This window comes from Scleropages formosus, chromosome 25, assembly GCF_900964775.1.
Source record: "Scleropages formosus chromosome 25, fSclFor1.1, whole genome shotgun sequence".
Taxonomy (NCBI): domain Eukaryota; kingdom Metazoa; phylum Chordata; class Actinopteri; order Osteoglossiformes; family Osteoglossidae; genus Scleropages; species Scleropages formosus.
In genome coordinates, this window is record NC_041830.1 from 9,467,854 (window position 1) to 9,486,961 (window position 19,108).

At 42.1% G+C, this 19,108-nt stretch overlaps 1 protein-coding gene across 2 annotated transcripts; it reads left to right on the forward strand.

The window, feature by feature from the left end:
* The first annotated feature begins 613 nt into the window (after positions 1–613).
* Positions 614–13,036, forward strand: LOC108921335 (macrophage-capping protein-like). Of its 2 annotated transcripts, none has more exons than XM_018730777.2 (9): positions 614–774; positions 6,165–6,358; positions 7,577–7,731; positions 7,976–8,137; positions 8,758–8,907; positions 9,869–9,955; positions 10,456–10,588; positions 10,854–10,945; positions 12,817–13,036. In XM_018730777.2, exons 2-9 carry the CDS (start codon positions 6,166–6,168, stop codon positions 12,880–12,882), a joined length of 1,038 nt encoding a protein of 345 aa, XP_018586293.1. In that variant the 5' UTR covers positions 614–774; position 6,165; the 3' UTR covers positions 12,883–13,036. The 2 variants fall into 2 exon arrangements, with proteins under 2 accessions (XP_018586293.1, XP_018586294.1); XM_018730778.2 differs by lacking the exon at positions 614–774 and adding an exon at positions 1,492–1,621.
* The last annotated feature ends 6,072 nt before the right edge of the window (positions 13,037–19,108 follow it).

Sequence of the window (19,108 nt, forward strand, 5' to 3'; positions counted from 1 at the left end):
TTCCTAATGGCAAAATTACCAGTTATCTTATTCATGTCTCAATTACCAACAGCTGGCCTTGTAATCACTGTTTGTTTCTCCACATTAGGAGCACAGAGAAACTGGCCTGATTATGGGTGGGGAAGGAGCACAGATGAGGATCTGGCGATAACACCCTGTGATGAGTACTACTCCTGATTGGCTTCTCTTTTATTATTTCATGTGTTCTAGTCCCTCTTTATTTTTTTTTTTTTTTGTTTGTGCTATACGTGTAAGAGAGCAGGAGGTCCGCATGTTGTTTCAAGAAACCAAAAACCACATCTGTGCTCTGTCTTCCTTCCTTCCCTTGATTATGATGTTTTTGATAAGTGATAAGGAGCATTAGTTTTGGAATAAATACAATCTGCATATATTTTTTATATATAGTAAATATACACCATATATATACATACAAATAAGAAACAAAAATAAATAACTGAGCAACTAAAATACTTTCTATTCTTTAATACTTTTCAACAAAGCTTGAATTCTAGGGCACTTTAAGGGGGAAAATGTTATGTTTGTGAACGGAAGTGGTTTCCTGCCTCTTCATTTGAATTAGACTCTCCCTCTCTCCCCCTCTCCCCACCACTCTGCACCACAGCTGAGTCTAAGGGCAGGGCTAAAGCTGCAAAACCCAAAAGAGGAAGTGTAAAAAAAGATGAAATAAGTTCAAATACTCACAGCTGCTTCACCAACTCACAGGTCTGGCCTGCTCTGGTCTCTACCCACACAACACACTCCAGACACTTCAAGGTAGGAACATGTCATTTCTTTACTCTGCTAAATAGTTTTCTGAGTTCTTCTGTATAGTTAGTTGTGTTTTCTGTCATTTTTTTCTGCTTTTCATAATTATATGTATAGTTCTCATGCCCACAAGATGATGTTAGCCAGGTGGTCAGGTTTTAAACTGTGGCTTTTTCTTTCCTGCTGCCTTTTGGCTTCTCTTAACACCTACTTTTAACCAAACTTAGATCTGTTTTTGTGATTAATGCTACTTTGCACCTCATGATCATAAATTAATGCTCAATGTATTGCAATGTTTTTATAAATTTTTCTTAATGATTTCAGACTGCGAAGGTACACTTTATAATAGTTTTGGCGAAGTTCAACTCCTATTTTTGTATGTGTTTTGATTACGGTGCGTAGAAGATGCCAGCATTCATGTGTGTCCTCATGTTTGTTTCTGCTCTAGTAGACTTTTCACGACACTTCCATTGCACAGCAGTGTGTTCACCTGGCAACAGTTGGCGCAGTGGTTAAGAAAATGGATGTAGGGCCGTCTCGTCTGTCTATTGCTCTTTCTTTCTTTTAATCTTCGTGTCTTTTGTGGTGGATGAAGTAATCATTCCTATGGCATTTGAGACTGGAAAGACAGGGTAATTCTTGCCTTTTAGCTCAAGCAAGCTCCACCCAGACCTCAAACTTAACAGACGCAGATGGTATGGCCCGAAGCCCTCTCAGATCCTGCCTGACTGCATGGTTTAAATTGTGAAACTGCTGCAGCTGGAAAAAGTGTTTAAGGAATTGGCTTCACAACCAGACAGTTGAGGGTTGAAACCTCTGGAGGACACCCACTGTAGCAGCCTCAAGGAAGCAGTAGGTAGGGTTAAAATAGATATCTAAGTGGACAAATCGGTGAGAACATTTTGCAGAATGCTATGCAGCAGCATGGTGGGTGCGGTGGTGCAGGGGTGCAGCAGGTTTGGCTGGGTCCTGCTGTGTGGTGGGTCTGGTGTTTGAGTCCTGCTTGGGGTGCCCTGCGGTGGACTGGGACAAGCTGTTTCAGTGTGTGTGTTTCAGGGTAAGTACCTTGATCAAAGGTACCACAGCAGGAGCTGGGACTGGAACCCATGTTCTTTACTCCAAGGTGAGAACTTGCTCAGCTACACCACCTGCTGCATTTGGGGCTTATACTAGTAGGCACAAATATGATACTAGGAGAAGGAAGAACTTCATGACCTGCAGTGTGTTCGATCTGACTTCTGTTCATGGTTCAGGACCTGACTTGGTGCACTAGCTAGCAGGTGGAGCCACGACTGAAACGGCCATGTGATCAAAAGAGGGAGTTGACCCAAGTACCACAAGGCACAGTGCAATACCAAGGCATTCGACCTCAAAATATTTACCTAGTAGTCTGTGTTTAAATAAGAAAAGTGTAACGTGGCTGTATGAATGAAATATTGAGGATAATGTAGTTCCACAAACACAAATTCCAGTGATGGTATCGCTGTGTTTTTTTTTTTTTCTACTTCTGTTATGATCCCTTGGAAACCAGTTGCAATAGGATGACAGTCTGGAAACCAAACTGGTCCCGATATGTCCTGTGAATCTGTTGTTCCTCGCTCTGGGTGTAAACTGTTACAGTATTTGTCGTGTTTCGACGGCTGTGCCGATTCAAACTGGTTCGGCTGCGAGTCGGGCTGATTCCAGGTTGGATTCTACGTGCGCCAACCGGACTAAAGAGAAATTCCACTTTTACAGTCCGACTTTCTGCAAAGTCCTTAAATGAATAAGAAAGCAACGTGTAACGAAACCTTCGCAAGTTGCTGCCTCTTTCCACATAAATGAACGCAGATCTTGCAGACTTGCACAGTAAAAGCTGTGCCCGTATTGGTTTTGAACAAATGGACTGTGCTCGGTGGCGAAGATCTGCCGCGGCTTCCCTGGACCAAACGTGAACGGAGCTCCTCCGTTCAGTCTGCTTTCTCCACACCCGAGAGGCCTGCTAGCGCTAGCGCTCATGCTAACGCATCGTCGGTCACGTTCACAGCCTCAAACAGCTGGGCCGTCCATCGCGCTGCGCCGCGTAACTTCTAATATTACTGTTAATACTGCAAGTCATGTTTGGATAGCTCTGAATTGCCTTTTGAAAGCGGAAAGCTGACTTTCAATGAATGTGCTCGGGCAGCGGTGGAGTCTTCTTGCGCAAAAGCAGCACTTTGCTGTCTTGCCCTTGGCACTCTTATTGCCCCAGCTTCATATTCTTCAGGTTGTGAACAGATGCACTGTGTTTTTGCTACACGCATTGACAGTTCTTGTGTAACCGACCATGTAAATGCATCCCAGTCTCTGTGTGGTTTCCATGGCTGATCAACAAAGGCCCCCGACCACGTTGTCGTCATTTTGGTGACTAGTTTCAGACACCAGCCGCATGACCTGAAAAAGCATTCACCCGGCAGAACAATGCTTTTGTTCCGCAAAGATCAGTTATGCGTTTTCTTTTTCCCCTCTGTAGATTAGGGAAATAGTTACATTGCTCAGAATGAATTGTTCGTCTTTCGCAAGTCTAAGCGTGACTGGTGATTCATTCTGTTGAGTAACAGTAACATGATGGGTAAAGAGGTGGATTAACAAATGTCTGTTTTGTTCAGTGGCGCAGTGGGTTTGGCCAGGGCCTGCGCTCTGGTGGGTCTGGGGTTTGAGTCCTGCTTTGGGGTGCCCTGTGATGGACTGGCATCCCGCCCTGTGATGGACTGGCATCCCACCCTGGGTGGGTTCCCTGGGTTCCCTCCCCTCCAGCCTTGTGCCCCATACTGCCGGGCTAGGCTCCATGGTGTGTGTGTCTGTGTGTGCTATTTTTGATTTAAAAAAAAAAAACTTTGAAATAGCAGACTGGAAAAATTGCAACACATCCTCCATTTGGGAACTCCTCTCCTACAATAGTTTCCATGGCTGTCGTTGGCATCTTTTTTTACTTTAGTATTTCAGAATCTGTAAAAAATCAAAATGACTATCACAGAATAATTTCAAGAAATACATGCATAAAGAAGAAAAATAAGGACTCCAGGACCTGACAACCTAGATGAAATCACTGATGTTGTTACTTCTTACATAAGTTTTTGTGAAGACACATGCATCTCGACCACCACTCGCAGGAAATTCAACGAGGACAAACTGCGGTTTACTGCTAAACTGAGACAGCTACGGAAGGACAAAGGGGCAGCTTATAGAAGTGGAGACAGGTCACTATATAGCAAAGCCAGAAACATGCTAACTAAAGAGATCAAAACTGCTAGATGATACTATTCTGAGAAGCTGAAACAAACATTCTCAGTTAACAATCCGGCGTCAGCGTGGAGAGGCCTACAAGTCCTCACCAACTTCGAAGCACGATCCCCTCACAGACAACACCCAACAACTGGCTGAAGACCTGAACATATTCTACTGCAGATTTGAGGGGCCCATTAACCCAGCCATCAGCACCTCTCCTCCAGGCTCCACCCAGCCACCATTCCTCCCATCCAACTTTGACGATCAGTGAAGATGATGTAAGGCATCTGTTCAAAAGATTAAAGACAAGGAAGGCCCCCGGCCCTGATTGGGTGTCTCCCTCCTGCCTGAAAACCTGTGCGAGCCGGCTAGCCCTCATCTTTACACGGATCTTCAAGAGATTGTTGGAACTAAGCATGTGGTCCCATCGTGCTTCAAATGCTCCACCATAATACCTATTCCCAAAAAAACCCTGCATCTCGGGACAGAACGATTCAGACCAGTGGCTCTTACCTCTGTAGCAATGAAGTGCTTTGAGAGGCTGGTGCTAGCATATCTGAAGGTCATCACAGGCTCACTGCTCAATCCCTTCCAGTTTGCCTACAGATCAAATAGGGCTGTGGAAGATGCTGTGAACATGGGACTGCACTACATCCTGGAGCACCTTGACTCAACAAAGACATACGCACGAATCCTCTTTGTGGACTTCAGTTCGGCCTTTGATGCAATCGTTCCAGACATCCTTCGCTACAAACTCAGTCAGCTCTCTGTGCCAACATCCATCTGCAACTGGATCACAAGCTTCCTCACCAACAGAGCAGCAGGTGAAGCTGGATATTTACATCTAGCACTCGCACACTAAGCACCGGTGCCCCCCAGGGGTGTGTGCTCTCCCCTCTGCTCTTTTCAATATACAGAAATGACCTCACCGCCGCAGACTCATCAGTTAAGATCCTGAAATTCGCTGATGACACTACAGTCATAGGACTCAAGGACTGCGATGAGTCTGCATACAGACGGGTGGTGGACCGGCTTTCTTTGTGGTGCAGACGCAACAACCTGGAACTTAATACCAGTAAGACAGTGGAGATGACAGTTGAATTTAAGAAAGTACCTTCTCCTCTGCCACCACTCACTACCCAAGGTTGTACTGTGTCCAGCACTGATTCCTTCGAGTTCCTTGGCACTACCATTTGCAAAGACTTGAAGTGGGAGAAGAACATCACTACCATAACAAAGAAAGCCCAGCAGAGGATGTACTTTCTCCGCCAACTAAGGAAGCACAACCTGCCGAAGGAACTGCTGTGTCAATTTTACAGGGCCACCATTGAATCCATACTATGTTCATCAATCACTGTCTAGTTCGGCTCTGCCGCCCAACTGAACAAGCGCTGCCTTCGCAGACTGGTTAAGTCAGCAGAGCGCATCACCGGGACTAACCTGCCCTCCCTCCAGGACCTGTACATGTCCCATGTCAGGAAACGGGCTGAGAAAATCATAGGGGACCCCTCACACCCCGCTCACTGTCTGTTTACCCTACATCCCTTGGGCAGGCGATACAGACTGTTCAAAACAAGAACTACCAGACACCAAAACAGCTTTTTTCCGGCAGCCATAAAGATTCTAAACACCCTCCCATAACCTCAATCTTCACTGGACTTTTTCCTACTACTGTACCCTACTTGTTCAGCATTACACCCATGTGCAGTATGTTCTTTACATCTTTTGTGCAACAACATGTGCAATATGTTTCCTTATCTTTTGTGCAATATCATACCCATGTGCAATATGTTCTCTAAATAACTGACAATCACTGCACTAATGTCACTTCAAGATACAGGTCAATGCATACTGTTTTTTTTTTTTTTTTTTTTTTTTTTTCTTCTATACTTGGTCATTTAGTTGTATTATGCTTGCGTGGTTTTATGTTCTGTGCGTTATACTATGTTCTTGTCTGCTGCGTTATCGGTAATCATGTTTGTATTAGTCTGTCTAGTTCAGTATGTGCGTATGTAGCCTGTATGTGTGAATGTGCGATGTAGGTTTGCTCTAAACCGGAAACAAATTCCTTGTATGCTCAGGTATACTTGGCCAATGAAGCTGATTCTGAAATTCTGATTCTGACTCTCCTTTCCTTTTCCCCTTATATGCAGGATGCTCCCTATAAAGGCGACACCAGGGCAGTTTGGGCCAGAGATCCGGAACCCGGGGCTATGGGTCTGGCGGGTGGAGAAGATGAAGGCGGTGCCATTGCCCAAATCTGAGCTGGGCGCTTTCTTCAACGGGGACTCGTACCTGGTGCTGAGCAACCGTGGAGATGAAGGAGCAGACCTGCACATGTGGATCGGTGAGGTAGCAAGATGGGCTTCCATCCCAAACAATGGATGAGACTGCTGAGTTGGGCAGAAAGAAAGTTGCTGGGCAGTCTAGTTCAGAGGGGACTGATGATTATAATATCCACTGTTCCATAACCTACAATTGTAATAGATTTTTCACTTAAAGCATACTAAAAGAGACTACTTTTAGTAAGTAAAACATAATTTTACAGTCTTCCCTACCTTATGAACATAATTTTTTGAAAGCCCCTTTGTAAGGTGAATTCTCATTAATCCAAAATGTAATTACCGTTAGTTTCAACGGTAAAACTTTTCACGTGTATCCTGTGCTGCAAAATTGATACCTTTTTATACTGAAATACAGCCGAATCCCATTAAAATTGGCAGGGTTACTTCAATAGTTAACATTTTCTCAGTTATCATGACACAAAATGAGTTTCTGTCATCAATCAATCAACATTTGCAATGCTGTTATACATTTAAATGTTACAAATAAAGCATACATACTCAATGTTTATACATTAAGAGTTAGGTAGGGTCAGCTGGTAGTGTAGTGGTTAGAGCTGCTGCCTTTGGACTCAAAAATCCCATTTCCAGTTGTAGTACCCTTGAGCAAGGTACATACCCTGAATTGTCCCAGTAACATCACCCAGCTGTAAAAATGGGTAAATAATTGTAGGTAGCTTTACACTGTAAGTCGCTTTGGAGAAAAGCACCTGCTAAATGCAATTGCAAGAAAAACTGGAAATAAATGAAAGACAGCAACACAAATGACATGGTTTGGAGAGTCCAATCAAGGGCCATGATTACCAAGGTTATGACAGGTGAAACTGGCAAACAAGGACTGTGGAGAACTTAACGCCGCCATACTATACATAAGAAGGCGACCATATGGTGGCTCATACTCCAAACTCAGTCCTTGTAAATGCAAAGAAATACCTTGTCAGCCAAAGCAGGGGTATTCGGTGGAATTCCTGGTAAGGTTTAATTCTCATGACTCATGGTGTGACTTGGAGGGTGACTACACTTTTACAGTGGATGGTTTACTGAAGCATCCTTTCTCAAGAGAACAGGAGCAGGACCTTTCCAGGAGTCCAGACCCTGAAAGGTTTCAATCTCAGGCATAGCTTCATAGCTGCCAAATAGCCTGCAGGGAGAGGAGAGGAAACTGAAGTTCTTATCCTGCTTTCCACCCTCCAAACCACCCCTGAACCTCCTTGTTGCTACAGGAGAGCAGTCGACCCACGATGAACAGGGGGCCTGTGCTCTGCTGGCCACTCAGCTGGACAGCTTCCTCGGCGGGTATCCCGTGCAGCACCGGCAGACCCAGGGCTATGAGTCCCCTGAGTTCATGAATCTCTTCCCCAAGGGCGTCAGCTACAAGGTGTGACGGTGTGCTGCGGTCTTCTGATCCTGCTCCTTTCTTTCCGTCACGTGAGAGCTGTCAAGTATACCTGGGGCATTAGTGCTCGATGAGGAGGCCTGCAAGCCGTACCTGATTGACGCGCGGTCATTTCACTTCGCTGCATGTAAATTCTGTGACGCGAAGCACTTTCTGGATTTTTTCACTTCAGCTTTTTCCGCACAAGCCTCAGCTTCTCTCACCTTCTCCGTCTCTCTCTTCCCAGGTGGGTGGTGTGGAAACGGCGTTCCGGAAGACCCAGTCCAGCGAGGACCCCGTTCAGCGTCTGTACCAGGTCAAGGGGAAGAAGAACATCCGTGCAAAGGAGGTCAAGATGAGCTGGGAGAGCTTCAACAAGGGGGACTGCTTCATCCTCGACCAGGGCAAGGTCAGTTTTAAGAAGGGGGTGGAGAACAATGAATCGAAGGGTGTGTTTTAACATCACAGTTGTGGAAACTCTAAGTGTGCTGTGCGTTCTGATCCTTGCAATCAGTGTGTGCTCAACTGTGCACCTTAAAATATGAGTCTAAATATTCATGTGAGAAGAAAACCTAGTTCTTGACAGGCCTGTTTGTGTCCCAACCGCCATGTCATTGACACAGCGATGAACAGGTTCATGAAAGGGATCAAGAGATTTTTAGTGTCATGGTTTAATGTAGGAAGGGACGCGGTGGTGCAGCAGGTTGGGCCGGGTCCTGCTCCCCGGTGGGTCTGGGGTTCAAGTCCCGCTTGGGGTGTCTTGCGATGGACTGGCGTCCCGTCCTGGGTGTGTCCCCTCCCCCTTCAGCCTTGCGCCCTGTGTTACCAGGTTATGCTCCGGCTCGCCGTGACCCTGTATGGCACAAGCGGTTTCAGAGTGTGAGTGTGAGTGTGAGTGTGTGTGTGTGTGCGCGCACAGTTTAATGTTCTTTTTGTAGGGGGGGGGGAAAGCTGATTGCTTTACATGTGCGTTGGCGCATAACTCTTCCATATGACAGTACATATATGTTTTTACACTCCCTGGCCCAGAGCATCGTCTCGTGGGTCGGCTCCCAAGCCAACGTGTTTGAGAAACAGAAGGTGCGAGAGATCGCAACGCTGATCCGAGACACCGAGAGAAACGGCAAGGCCAGCATCGTCCACGTGAACGAAGGGGAGGAGCCGCCAGAGATGATTAAGGTGAAATTACATTTAGGTTGAATTCCCACGGAATTGTTATGCAGAAATTCTCACTGAATTGCTACCGCCCCATACTAGAATTCTGATAAAAGTGCAAGGAAACGTCTTTTCCTGATCAAGTTTTCATGTTGTGTCAAGGTTGTCCGCTCCTCGCCTTACAAGCGCATTTGAGATGGAAAGTTTCTTACGGTTCTTGAGTGATTCTTGCTATTGATCACAGACGCAAGATGTAAACACTTGAGAAATGAGTGGGATTAAGGCAGTTCCACATTCCTGCTCCATCTGGGTGTGCATTATTACCATCTGTACGCTATTGGCTTCTGTGGGCTCAGCTGATAGACGCAGATCATGTGTGTGCTGCTCAGAACTTTTTTTTTTTTTTTTTTTAAAAAAAGGGACAAGTGGTGAAAATGAAAGCAGAAATGAATGAGAAAATGTTAATATCTTCAAAGATATGACTACTGCTCGTAACATGAAGAGCGAATGTGTTGGGTTCAGAACGTTGTATAAAAAGACGTGTAATCCGAAGGTTACCTGTTTGAGTCCTGCAAGTGACCTGTTAATGGTACCCTTGACAAAAGGTCTAAATTTTTTATTGAATGAATTAATTGAAATACAACTGAAAGCTGTATAAGTAGGGAAAATGTAAACAGTTGATAAAATGTCAAGCTCTAAGGCTTGACTCCTGTCCATAATTTCAGAAATGGGCTAAAATCAGATTATTGTTGTGCTGCATTCTGAAATTTAAGTGTTTTGCATTAGGTTATCACATATTAGATTATTACGGTTACTACTATGTGCCCTCAAGGAACTTGCCGAATCGACACTCCTACTTTAATTTTATTTGCCTTTGCCCTCGATTGTTTGAGAGTATTCTTTAAAGGGGGGGATTCGTTGGAGTTAAGCAGTTACGTAACTTATCTGGTTTCAGTCCAGTCACTGTCCCACCTTGTCCCACCAGATCCTGGGCCCGATGCCAGCGCTGAAAGAGAGCACGCCGGAGGAAGACACCCAAGCTGATGTCTCTAACACCGCCTCCCTCTATAAGGTGATGTCAGTCATATTTATGTTTCTCATTGTAAATATGTGGACGACCAAAGTGTTCGACTTTCATCTGCTAGAAAAATTAACAGTTGATCTGCGTGACAAATGCTGAGATGTCAGGACATACTTGTGGAATTTATTAAATAGTGGTACACGATCACACCGGTGAAACATTGTAGTCATTTTGGTCTTGTTTTATGTATCTGGTTGCATATTTGCTATTTCTCAGTGTGCCGGTACTGGTTCTACACTGCTGTAACCCACCGCTGTTCACAAATGTGACAAATTAAAAAGGGTGATGCTGGTCTGTACCACACATTTTAAATGATGCATGATGAGGGTACCATGGCAACCATGATGATGCAGGTGTGTAGCTCAGCTCCTTTGAAAGAATGCCAGTGCAGCACAATGAAGAGCAAGTGCTGGTATGACGAGAGGATCGTAAGTGTTAAAGGTGCTTAACTGCGGCGTCACTGTGTCGCGCTGATGAGTTCGGTCCCACAGGTCTCTGATGCCACGGGCTCCATGAAATTGACCAAGGTGTCTGAGAAAAGTCCCTTTGAGAAGGACCTACTGGTACGTGACGACTGCTTTATACTGGACAACGGGGCCAATGGCAAGATCTTTGTTTGGAAAGGTGAGCTCTTGGGGGGGGTAGAGAGAGGTACATGATGGAGAAAGGGTGGGATGCTCTTACAACTTTGAATTAATAAAAACATGTTACCTTTTGGAGAATTTTTCTTGTTGGCTCACATTTTTGTCAGTAACCCAGGTAACCTGAGTAATCTGGCTTTGTGAAACGCCCTCCCGCCCCACCCACCGCCCACCTTCATGCCTGCCCGTTCGAACAAGAACAGGGTGGTGACTTTAACTTTCCAACTGGCTGCCTTTCATCATAATAGGAAGTGGCGCAAATGAGAATGAGAAGAGGGAGGCCCTGAAGATAGCGGACAAGTTCATCGAGCAGATGAACTACCCCAGGATGAAGACTCAGGTGACTCGCTCTGGCATTCTCACATTCTCACAACCTGTACCGTCGGTGATGGTGAAAACAACTTGCAGGACAACACCACATGTACCATACAAAGGAAAAATGCAACAACCATATCATTCTTCCCAAAGATTATGTACAGGCAGTCTTTTTAGTTGGATTTGTACATAAACTGGAACAGTTAGGTACAGTTCATGTCTAATGTTAGTCAAGTGTTTCTTAGTATATCATGTACTTTTCTATGCATTAAAAAAAAAAAACATCTTTAATACAGCAATACAATAATACATTGTAATGATAACAATAAGTAACTATGTACAGTATTTATAGGCGAGAGACATCAAGAGATGATAAATGTTGGTACAGTATGTATAATAGCAAAGGGGTGCAGTGGCGCAGCGGGTTTGACTGGGTCCTGCTCTCTGGTGGGTCTGGGGTTTGAGTCCCGCTTGGGGTGCCTTGTGGTGGACTGGTGTCCTGTCCTGGGTGTGTCCCCTCCCCCTCCAGCTTTGTGTCCTTTGTTGCTGGGTTAGGCTCTGGCTTGCCACGACCGTGTTTGGGACAAGTGGTTTCAGGCTGTGTGTGTGTGTGTCTATTTATAATAGAGAGAGAGAGAATGTGTGTGTGTGTGTGTGTGTGTGTGTGTGTGTGTGTGGGCATAAAAACATTAAAGAAACTTAATGTTCGCTTTTCCAGTGTTCATTGGCGTTTCACCTTTTTCCCATCACTTTATTGTTCCCACTTTAATTTCAGTTGTGATCATTTTCCTTTTCTTTGCATCACCATCACTTGCATCCCAGTTACCCTTTGGTGCCATGGTTAGGAGGGTCAAAACAAAAAATTTAAAGTCAAATACACTAACACGCGAGTCAATGTTAACGTTTTCCGACTGAAAAGAACGAAGTTTGTCTCATCTCGGGCTCACATGCTGACGAGCCGCTGTAGACGCGCAATGTTTTGATGCGTGTCGCAAAGTTGTGCCTGTTTGTTATTAGGAATCATTGCATGTAACTAAAATTTTTTTTAATATAGTGGGCTTTATATGAAGTTTTCATTTGATTGTTACTTTAGGGTGACAAACTTCCGGTGAGTAGGAGGTGGTTCATAACTGGGTTGTACGTAAGTCAGATCTTCGTAACCTGGGGACCACCTGTAAATATTTGAAATTATTACAAAATGCATATGTGAATTACATAGCTATACTGCAAGTCCTACATGGAGTGAAATATATTGCCATTCATTCCATAATAGAATATTTTTGGTAGATTCAAGTATATGGACTCAGTGGTTCACATTACTATTTTAAGTCATTATAAATTAGCTTAAATTTTAATATGAGCAGCTTTAATAATAATACTTTTATAGCACATTTTGATGTCACTGTGTCTATACCCTAGGTTTAACCCATGAATAAAGATTGGGGCATCTGTATTTCTAACCTTTTATACATTTCTCTTAGTGGTAAATTTGCTTTTGGAGTTATGAACAAAATGAGTTTTGAATAGACATCCAGTCCCAATCGTGTCCATAAAATGAGGATCCAGTGTACTCAGATATGTCTTCCTTATGAGATTAAAAAAAGATAATATGCAGCATGATTTACTGACATTCATAAGCCAGGCTGCTGAAATTGTACCGTACAAAACAAAACCCTTGTAACTGGAGTTCCGTTCAGAAGTGGGGTCTGGGCAGTCGAACCTGAATCTTTTCCTGTCAGGCAGTGCCTCCGTATCGACCGAACCTGGTTCATCCTTGATTCTTTTATATGCAAGCTTTATTATGAATTTAATTTTGATTAAACAGATTTATGTCATTAAAATGAATGATCAGTATTTCGGTGTCCTAGTAACTCGCCTTTGTGTTTCTTGTTGTAGGTCGAGATTCTTCCTCAAGGCAGAGAGACCGTCATCTTCAAGCAGTTCTTCAAGACCTGGAAGTAACCCAGAGCAGAGTCTGGATTGTCCAGACTGTCTCCGCTGGACAGGGTTTACTCAACAGTACTTCATGGAGACCACGGTCATGCTGGAAGTTGTTTTATAGCGACCCCTCGTGTTAAGAACTCCTCAATAAAGAAACAAACTGTTCTTTCTCTTTTAATTCCATGTGTGAAATACTTTTTGGTTGTCAGTTAAAGCAACAAGGAGCATTTCTGTTGCTGTCCTTTTTGCGAAGGGACAGATTAAGGCGGTTTTCCTCACGTTAATCCAGCAAGTAGACGGCCGTGCTGTAAGAAGGAATTGTTTGGACGTGACTGCACTGTTTGTACTGCCCTGGTTTCTGCAGAAGGTGAATGGCCTTGGGAAAAGGGCAGGGAGGCCAAATCATGACCTCACAGCTAAAGCATTTACAAATTAGCTTTCACCAGCTCCTTATTTATTAATTTTCAGATCCTTTCTATAGAATGCAACTGCAGGGCTCTACCTGGCATTCAGATCAGCAAACTTTGAATTGCAACCCCACACGCTTAACAATAATACAGCCTCATATATAGATATATATAATTCTGTGAATGTAGAATCATAAATCTAAAATAGAAATGTATATGCAATCCTGGACTTATGTATTTAAGTTAATGAACAAATGCATGAGCCCAGGTAGTCAGTTTGCTGTTCATAAATTATCCCAAACTTCTACAGTGCAAATAATCAGTTTTTTTTTTCCCTTGTAATTATAGTGGAATATAATTTTTTTTTTTTTTGGATTTTTATTTAATTCCCATAAAGGAAAAAAAAAAAGTATGTAAAATGTCATTTTGGTACATAGTTCTATATGTTTTAGCCCATCTGTGATTTCTACATACGTGATGGAGTATTTCCCAGCTGTGTCATGGAACATATAACTTGTTACAGGAGCTATAATGCACTAAATGTGCTTTACTCTCCTTTGCAATGTATTTTTTTGAATCGGCAAAAGGGCCATGGGCCCATTCACATTTTACACCACTGTCTACGTGTTCTTCTGAAGGGAGTGTGCAGGTCTGCAGTGTTTCCTGATGACTGGGAAACACACCTAGAGGAAGGAATCACTGTTCTTCATTCCTGTCTGTTTAATAACTAGGCACTTTTGTCTATCTTGTTTATAGGGTATTTGAGATCCTGAGATCCAAAGGAAAACAGGGTAAAGCTCCTCCCAGATAAGTGCAGATGAGCAAATAAATGATAGGATATGTGGCAAAACACGTGGAGTGCATAAATCAGTCAAAAAAAATGGAAAAAAGTTACCAAAAAAAAAAAGACCAAGTGAACAATGAACAAAACCATCCAAATATATGAGAAGAAAAAAATAAAATTATAATGTTGTACTAAATGTTACTAGAACTCGTACAACTATCATAATACAGTCATTGTAAGTATAAAATGACTTGAAGATACTGGGGTTCAGATGTAAAAAAAAAAAAATTTTAGCCTTCAAAAGGTTACACAGGTTACACTGCAGTACAATTGAAGCTTTCTGCATTTCAACATGGTGTGGTGGCCACCTTCATTGTTGAAAAGTTTATCATCCATCCATCCATCCATCCATCCATCTTCCCAAACTTCAACCCATATGAGAGTTGAAGTATCATTCATCGTCTTCTCCCACAGACCAAAATGTAAACAGGTCCAACTTCACATGCCTATGTGTCGATCAAAGGTTGTTTCAATATACAAACACCTATATTCTTGGTCATTTAAGTTTTACTGTCATCTGCTGTTATCTAACATGATATCACCTGTAGGGCTTCCTAGCAGTCAGGAATAATTGGTGTTATCACAAAGGTAATTTTTTATAACACTGAACACTGCTGTATTTATTACCTTATACAAGACAGATGTTGCACACAGTATTAATAAATTGCGCAGATGTTTAATCATGGAAAGCCTGGTCCAAGTGCTGTTTAGCGAAGCACGGCCGCCGGTCTGAACCCCGTTGAGCGGACGTGTCTCACCAAACTACAGTTTCCGTTGTTTGCACGCGCGGGACATTTGATGAAACCACGATTTGTTACTTAACGCTGCGTAGAATTTCAATAAATTCGAGTGGAAAGGGGCGCAGATGTGAAGCAGTGCAATAAAGCCAAACTGCACTGGGAGAACAAGTGGCTGTTGCTCCCAACAAAGATAAGATTGGCATGGTGACAGAGTTATAAGATCTACGCTCATGTTGTATAACCTTAACCCCTTGGCCTCAGCGCCCGTAGCAAAGCACCATGGGAATCCCAGCGCCAAGTTATAGGTAGACACATCCTACTTAATTATGAATTGTCTATAAATGCCCCATTACATATTATTAATAGATATGGACTTTTTACAGGGCAGGAATGTGCTGCATAGGAAGTCGGTGAGAAAGGCATGTGTGCCGCCCTAATGACACATCTGTATCAGCACCTACAGTAAATAACATGGTAATTGCTTTACTATTAGCAGTTCATTATTACGGTAATTACATTAGTGCAGTACTTAGCAGATAGGTAAGTGTAGCTCATCGCGTTGCTGTGTATTTAGAGATTAACTCTGCCGAGTGTGTGCGGTGAAGCAGTTCAAGCTGCGTACCACGTCTTTGAGTTTACATAGAATTTCTTACCAGAGTAACCGCGCCCTGGTATTCTCTGATGCCCAAATAGCCTCCAGGTTAGTGTCTTTGCAGTTATAATAATTGCTATTATAGTATCTTATGAGTCCATGGTTTTCTGCATAAGCAGCCCTACAGTGAATGTAAACCAGGTATAAATTGTAAAAAACATTTCTCAGTTACAGATGTGAATGTCAAGGATGTAATTTTATAGGAACCTAAGAATATTGCCCAAATAAAAAGTTATTGGTTGCAAAACCTTTTTGAAATAAAATTGCAGTAGTCCAAGTATTTTAAAGGCTATTTAAACGGTGCACATCCCCCTATGACCAAGAGCAGCTGACAGCATGTTAAAGAAGTTAACCAAACGTAACATTTGTGAAGTTTTAAATATAATTGTACAGAATTCCCAGGTTTGAAATGAAAATTAGATTAATTGAACTGTAAAATTCATATTCTTACATAATCCTGATCTCAATAATTACTGTACTACATTACATTTACATTTACGTTTATTTAATTAGCAGACGCTTTTCTCAAAAGCGACTTCCAACTCTATGAACTCTATGTAGTGTTATGAGCCCACACACCTTATTCACCAAGGTGACCTGGCACTAATTATTTTGATTGTTATGACAACGTTATAATTATGAGTAAGTTTTGGCCTTGATGTTAATTTCAGCTGATAACTGGTCTGTCTAGCTAGAGAACAGAACATTTGTCACCTTTACATTTGCACTGATATAAACATCTTGTTTTGTTAAAGCAATGGGATTTGGAGTGTGTACACACATACTGTATGGTATATGCCTACATATATATATATAGATAGATAAATACATATAATATATAGATAGATATATATCAGGACTATAAACATACATATATATAGATAAATACTGATGTTTTCATATATAATTTTTGTGTGAAAAAAATTATAAATGAAAGCATCTGTATTTGTACTTATGAATATATATGTGTATCATATATGTATGTTTATGTCCTGATTCTCAGAACTACTCTTGACTCTTCAGTGGAGTTGTTACTGTTAGCACCGAGGGTGTGGTTTCAAGATTCCTTTGAAAGACTTTGATTAGGGTGAAGAACCCTCTTCCCCTGCCCTTCAGGAGAACAATGCTCTTTCCCTCCAGGATGACGTGTTTGTGCTGTTTACCGGTAGCAAACACAGCGACTGACAAATCTGGCTTGGACTTCAACATTTACCTTTACTGGGCAACACTATCTCATTTATGGGCGGCAAACTCTCCTGCTCAGGCTGGGCACCCCTTATTTAAAGATTTGCATTGCAAACGAAAAGTTTCATCGTGCTACTGCTCATTGCAGCAAACAGATGTACTTAGTCTTGATGCAAAGCAACTGAAACAGAGATGATCTAAGAACATATTCCCGAAGGACACTTAGCGCTGGTCTTATGTACAGTTAACCCCGGGGTTCATCTTAATATTAGAGGAGTGAATCAAAATTTAAAAGAGTCTTTCTAAACACATATTAAACTAGTTAGTACAAGACACCGATCTCCTACACTAAATTAACTTAGATTTACAGTGGTCACCAGCTTTGTTGCTGTAAGTATGAGTAGATGGCCCTCACCAGCTTAACAGTACAAATGGGTTGTTCAGTCTGGGTCTGGCCTAAACCCGGGCCATGTAACAAGACGATTGCTAAAAATCTTTTATTTAAAAAACAACACAAGGCCACAAGTGAAAACAAGCCGAGCATGAACGTAATAAAGAAATTCCCTTGTGGATCTGCGTTGGAAATCTGGAATAATCTTCCTAGTGGTCCAGTGGAGATAGTACTTAGATTTACTAAAATTCTTACAAAAAAATTGTTATGGGTCATTTTTTTAACTACGCTTATATTTGCATTCATTTATTTAGCAGACACTTTCCTCCAACTCAGGATAAGCAAAAGTGTATTTGATAACAAACAAAGAGTTTTGAACACGGGCGCTTGATTATCGATGCACGGCTTGTTTGTCCGATACCAACGTGTTGCTGGTTCACATCACTCAAGCGGCTTCCTATAGAAGTGACATTCAAAATATGTAAATAATCATAGCACATGATGTTGGACTCATTTATGTAGCTATCAGGAGGGAAATGGGTCTCAAAGAGACTGGTTTGGAGACCGTTTTTTTTAATGCTGGGGGGATTCAGCAGTTCTGAGGGACAGAGGCACATCATTCCACCATATCTTAATACAGGCACCTACAGGAAGCCAATGGGAAGAGACAATGAGTTTGAAATACAATTTTAAGCTATCTGTGAGGATATTTTGACCATTCTGGAAATGTTATAGTCTATTTGATGGACTGGGCATCTGAGATCATTCGAACAGCCAAGTCCATTCTGATTCTTCCAGATTCCTATGTTTCTGTGGAGAGCATAGAGTGTAAAGTGCTTCATCATTTGGAATGAAAGCACCTTTTTTCCTGGACTTTATTGTCCATCATTAAAGAAGCATGTGTCCTCACCCAGCCTGAAGCCTGTGACAGCTACCAGGAAGTGCTGTGGTATCACATGCCGTGCCTTCCTCATATGAAGAGTCCAAAGGTCTCGGTGATATTTGAGCTCAAATGGTTTAATGGGTCGGCCTCAGCTTCCACTCGTTCCTGATCTTCATGACGGCTCACTGGTCCCCATCCCCTGGTCCGCGTGGGGTGAGAGTGGAACTCATTTGCTTTTACATTTGAGAAAGTTTGTATTCATATTGTTTGGTTTTTTTTATGTTGGAAAACTGTACCCTTTTCTAACTAAAAAACTGAATATGTTCAGGTTTTTATAAGTCACCTCAGTTGTATTGGAATATTTCTAATAAAACCTTGTGTATGGTGGAGCCCTGATCCTTGAGGGTTGCAGAGTATCCTAGGTTTCGCTCTATCTGAGCACTTAAAGCAATGAAATATTCAGTATAGAAATAATAAGGAACCATGTTCACTTTTCCATTCTGCTAAAACACATATGAAGTTTTAGAAAGCCGTTACATGTGGAATTTGATTAAAAAAAATAGTTTTCTTTCATCTGAAAAGTTGGAATGGTTAGGAACTAAATAAAACTGAGTTTTTTATTATACTGTTCAAAGGCCACGGTTGCTGATGTTTTTATTTTTACTGAAACAATTAACATTATTTATTTAAGACGCCAACAATAAAACAAAAAATCATATTTTAGTTTTCACCATTCAGACTGTGATTCCATGATCTGAATCCTGCTACATATTATAGTAAAATACCAGTCAAAGCTGAGCAAATATGACCTCAGTTAAATCCTGGAGGTCCCTTGGGAAAATTTTCAAGTCCTACTTTAAAGTATACTGTCCATGGTTTTGTGTACAAATTTTACCTTAATCACACTGGTTTCATCATCACTTACTCGATCTGAGTGAATAATCCAATTTTTTATTCATAAATGCAAAAAAGTTAAAATAGGGTGAATGTGCTAAACTACCAGCTGAATAAAAGTGACTGACAAGTGCCACTATTTTTCAAGTCCTTTCAAAAGTTGATTTTTAGATATAAGTACTGCACGTACATATGTAACAATGGTAACAAAATATAAATGTGTTTTTCTAGGGCCTCATTTCATTTAACAT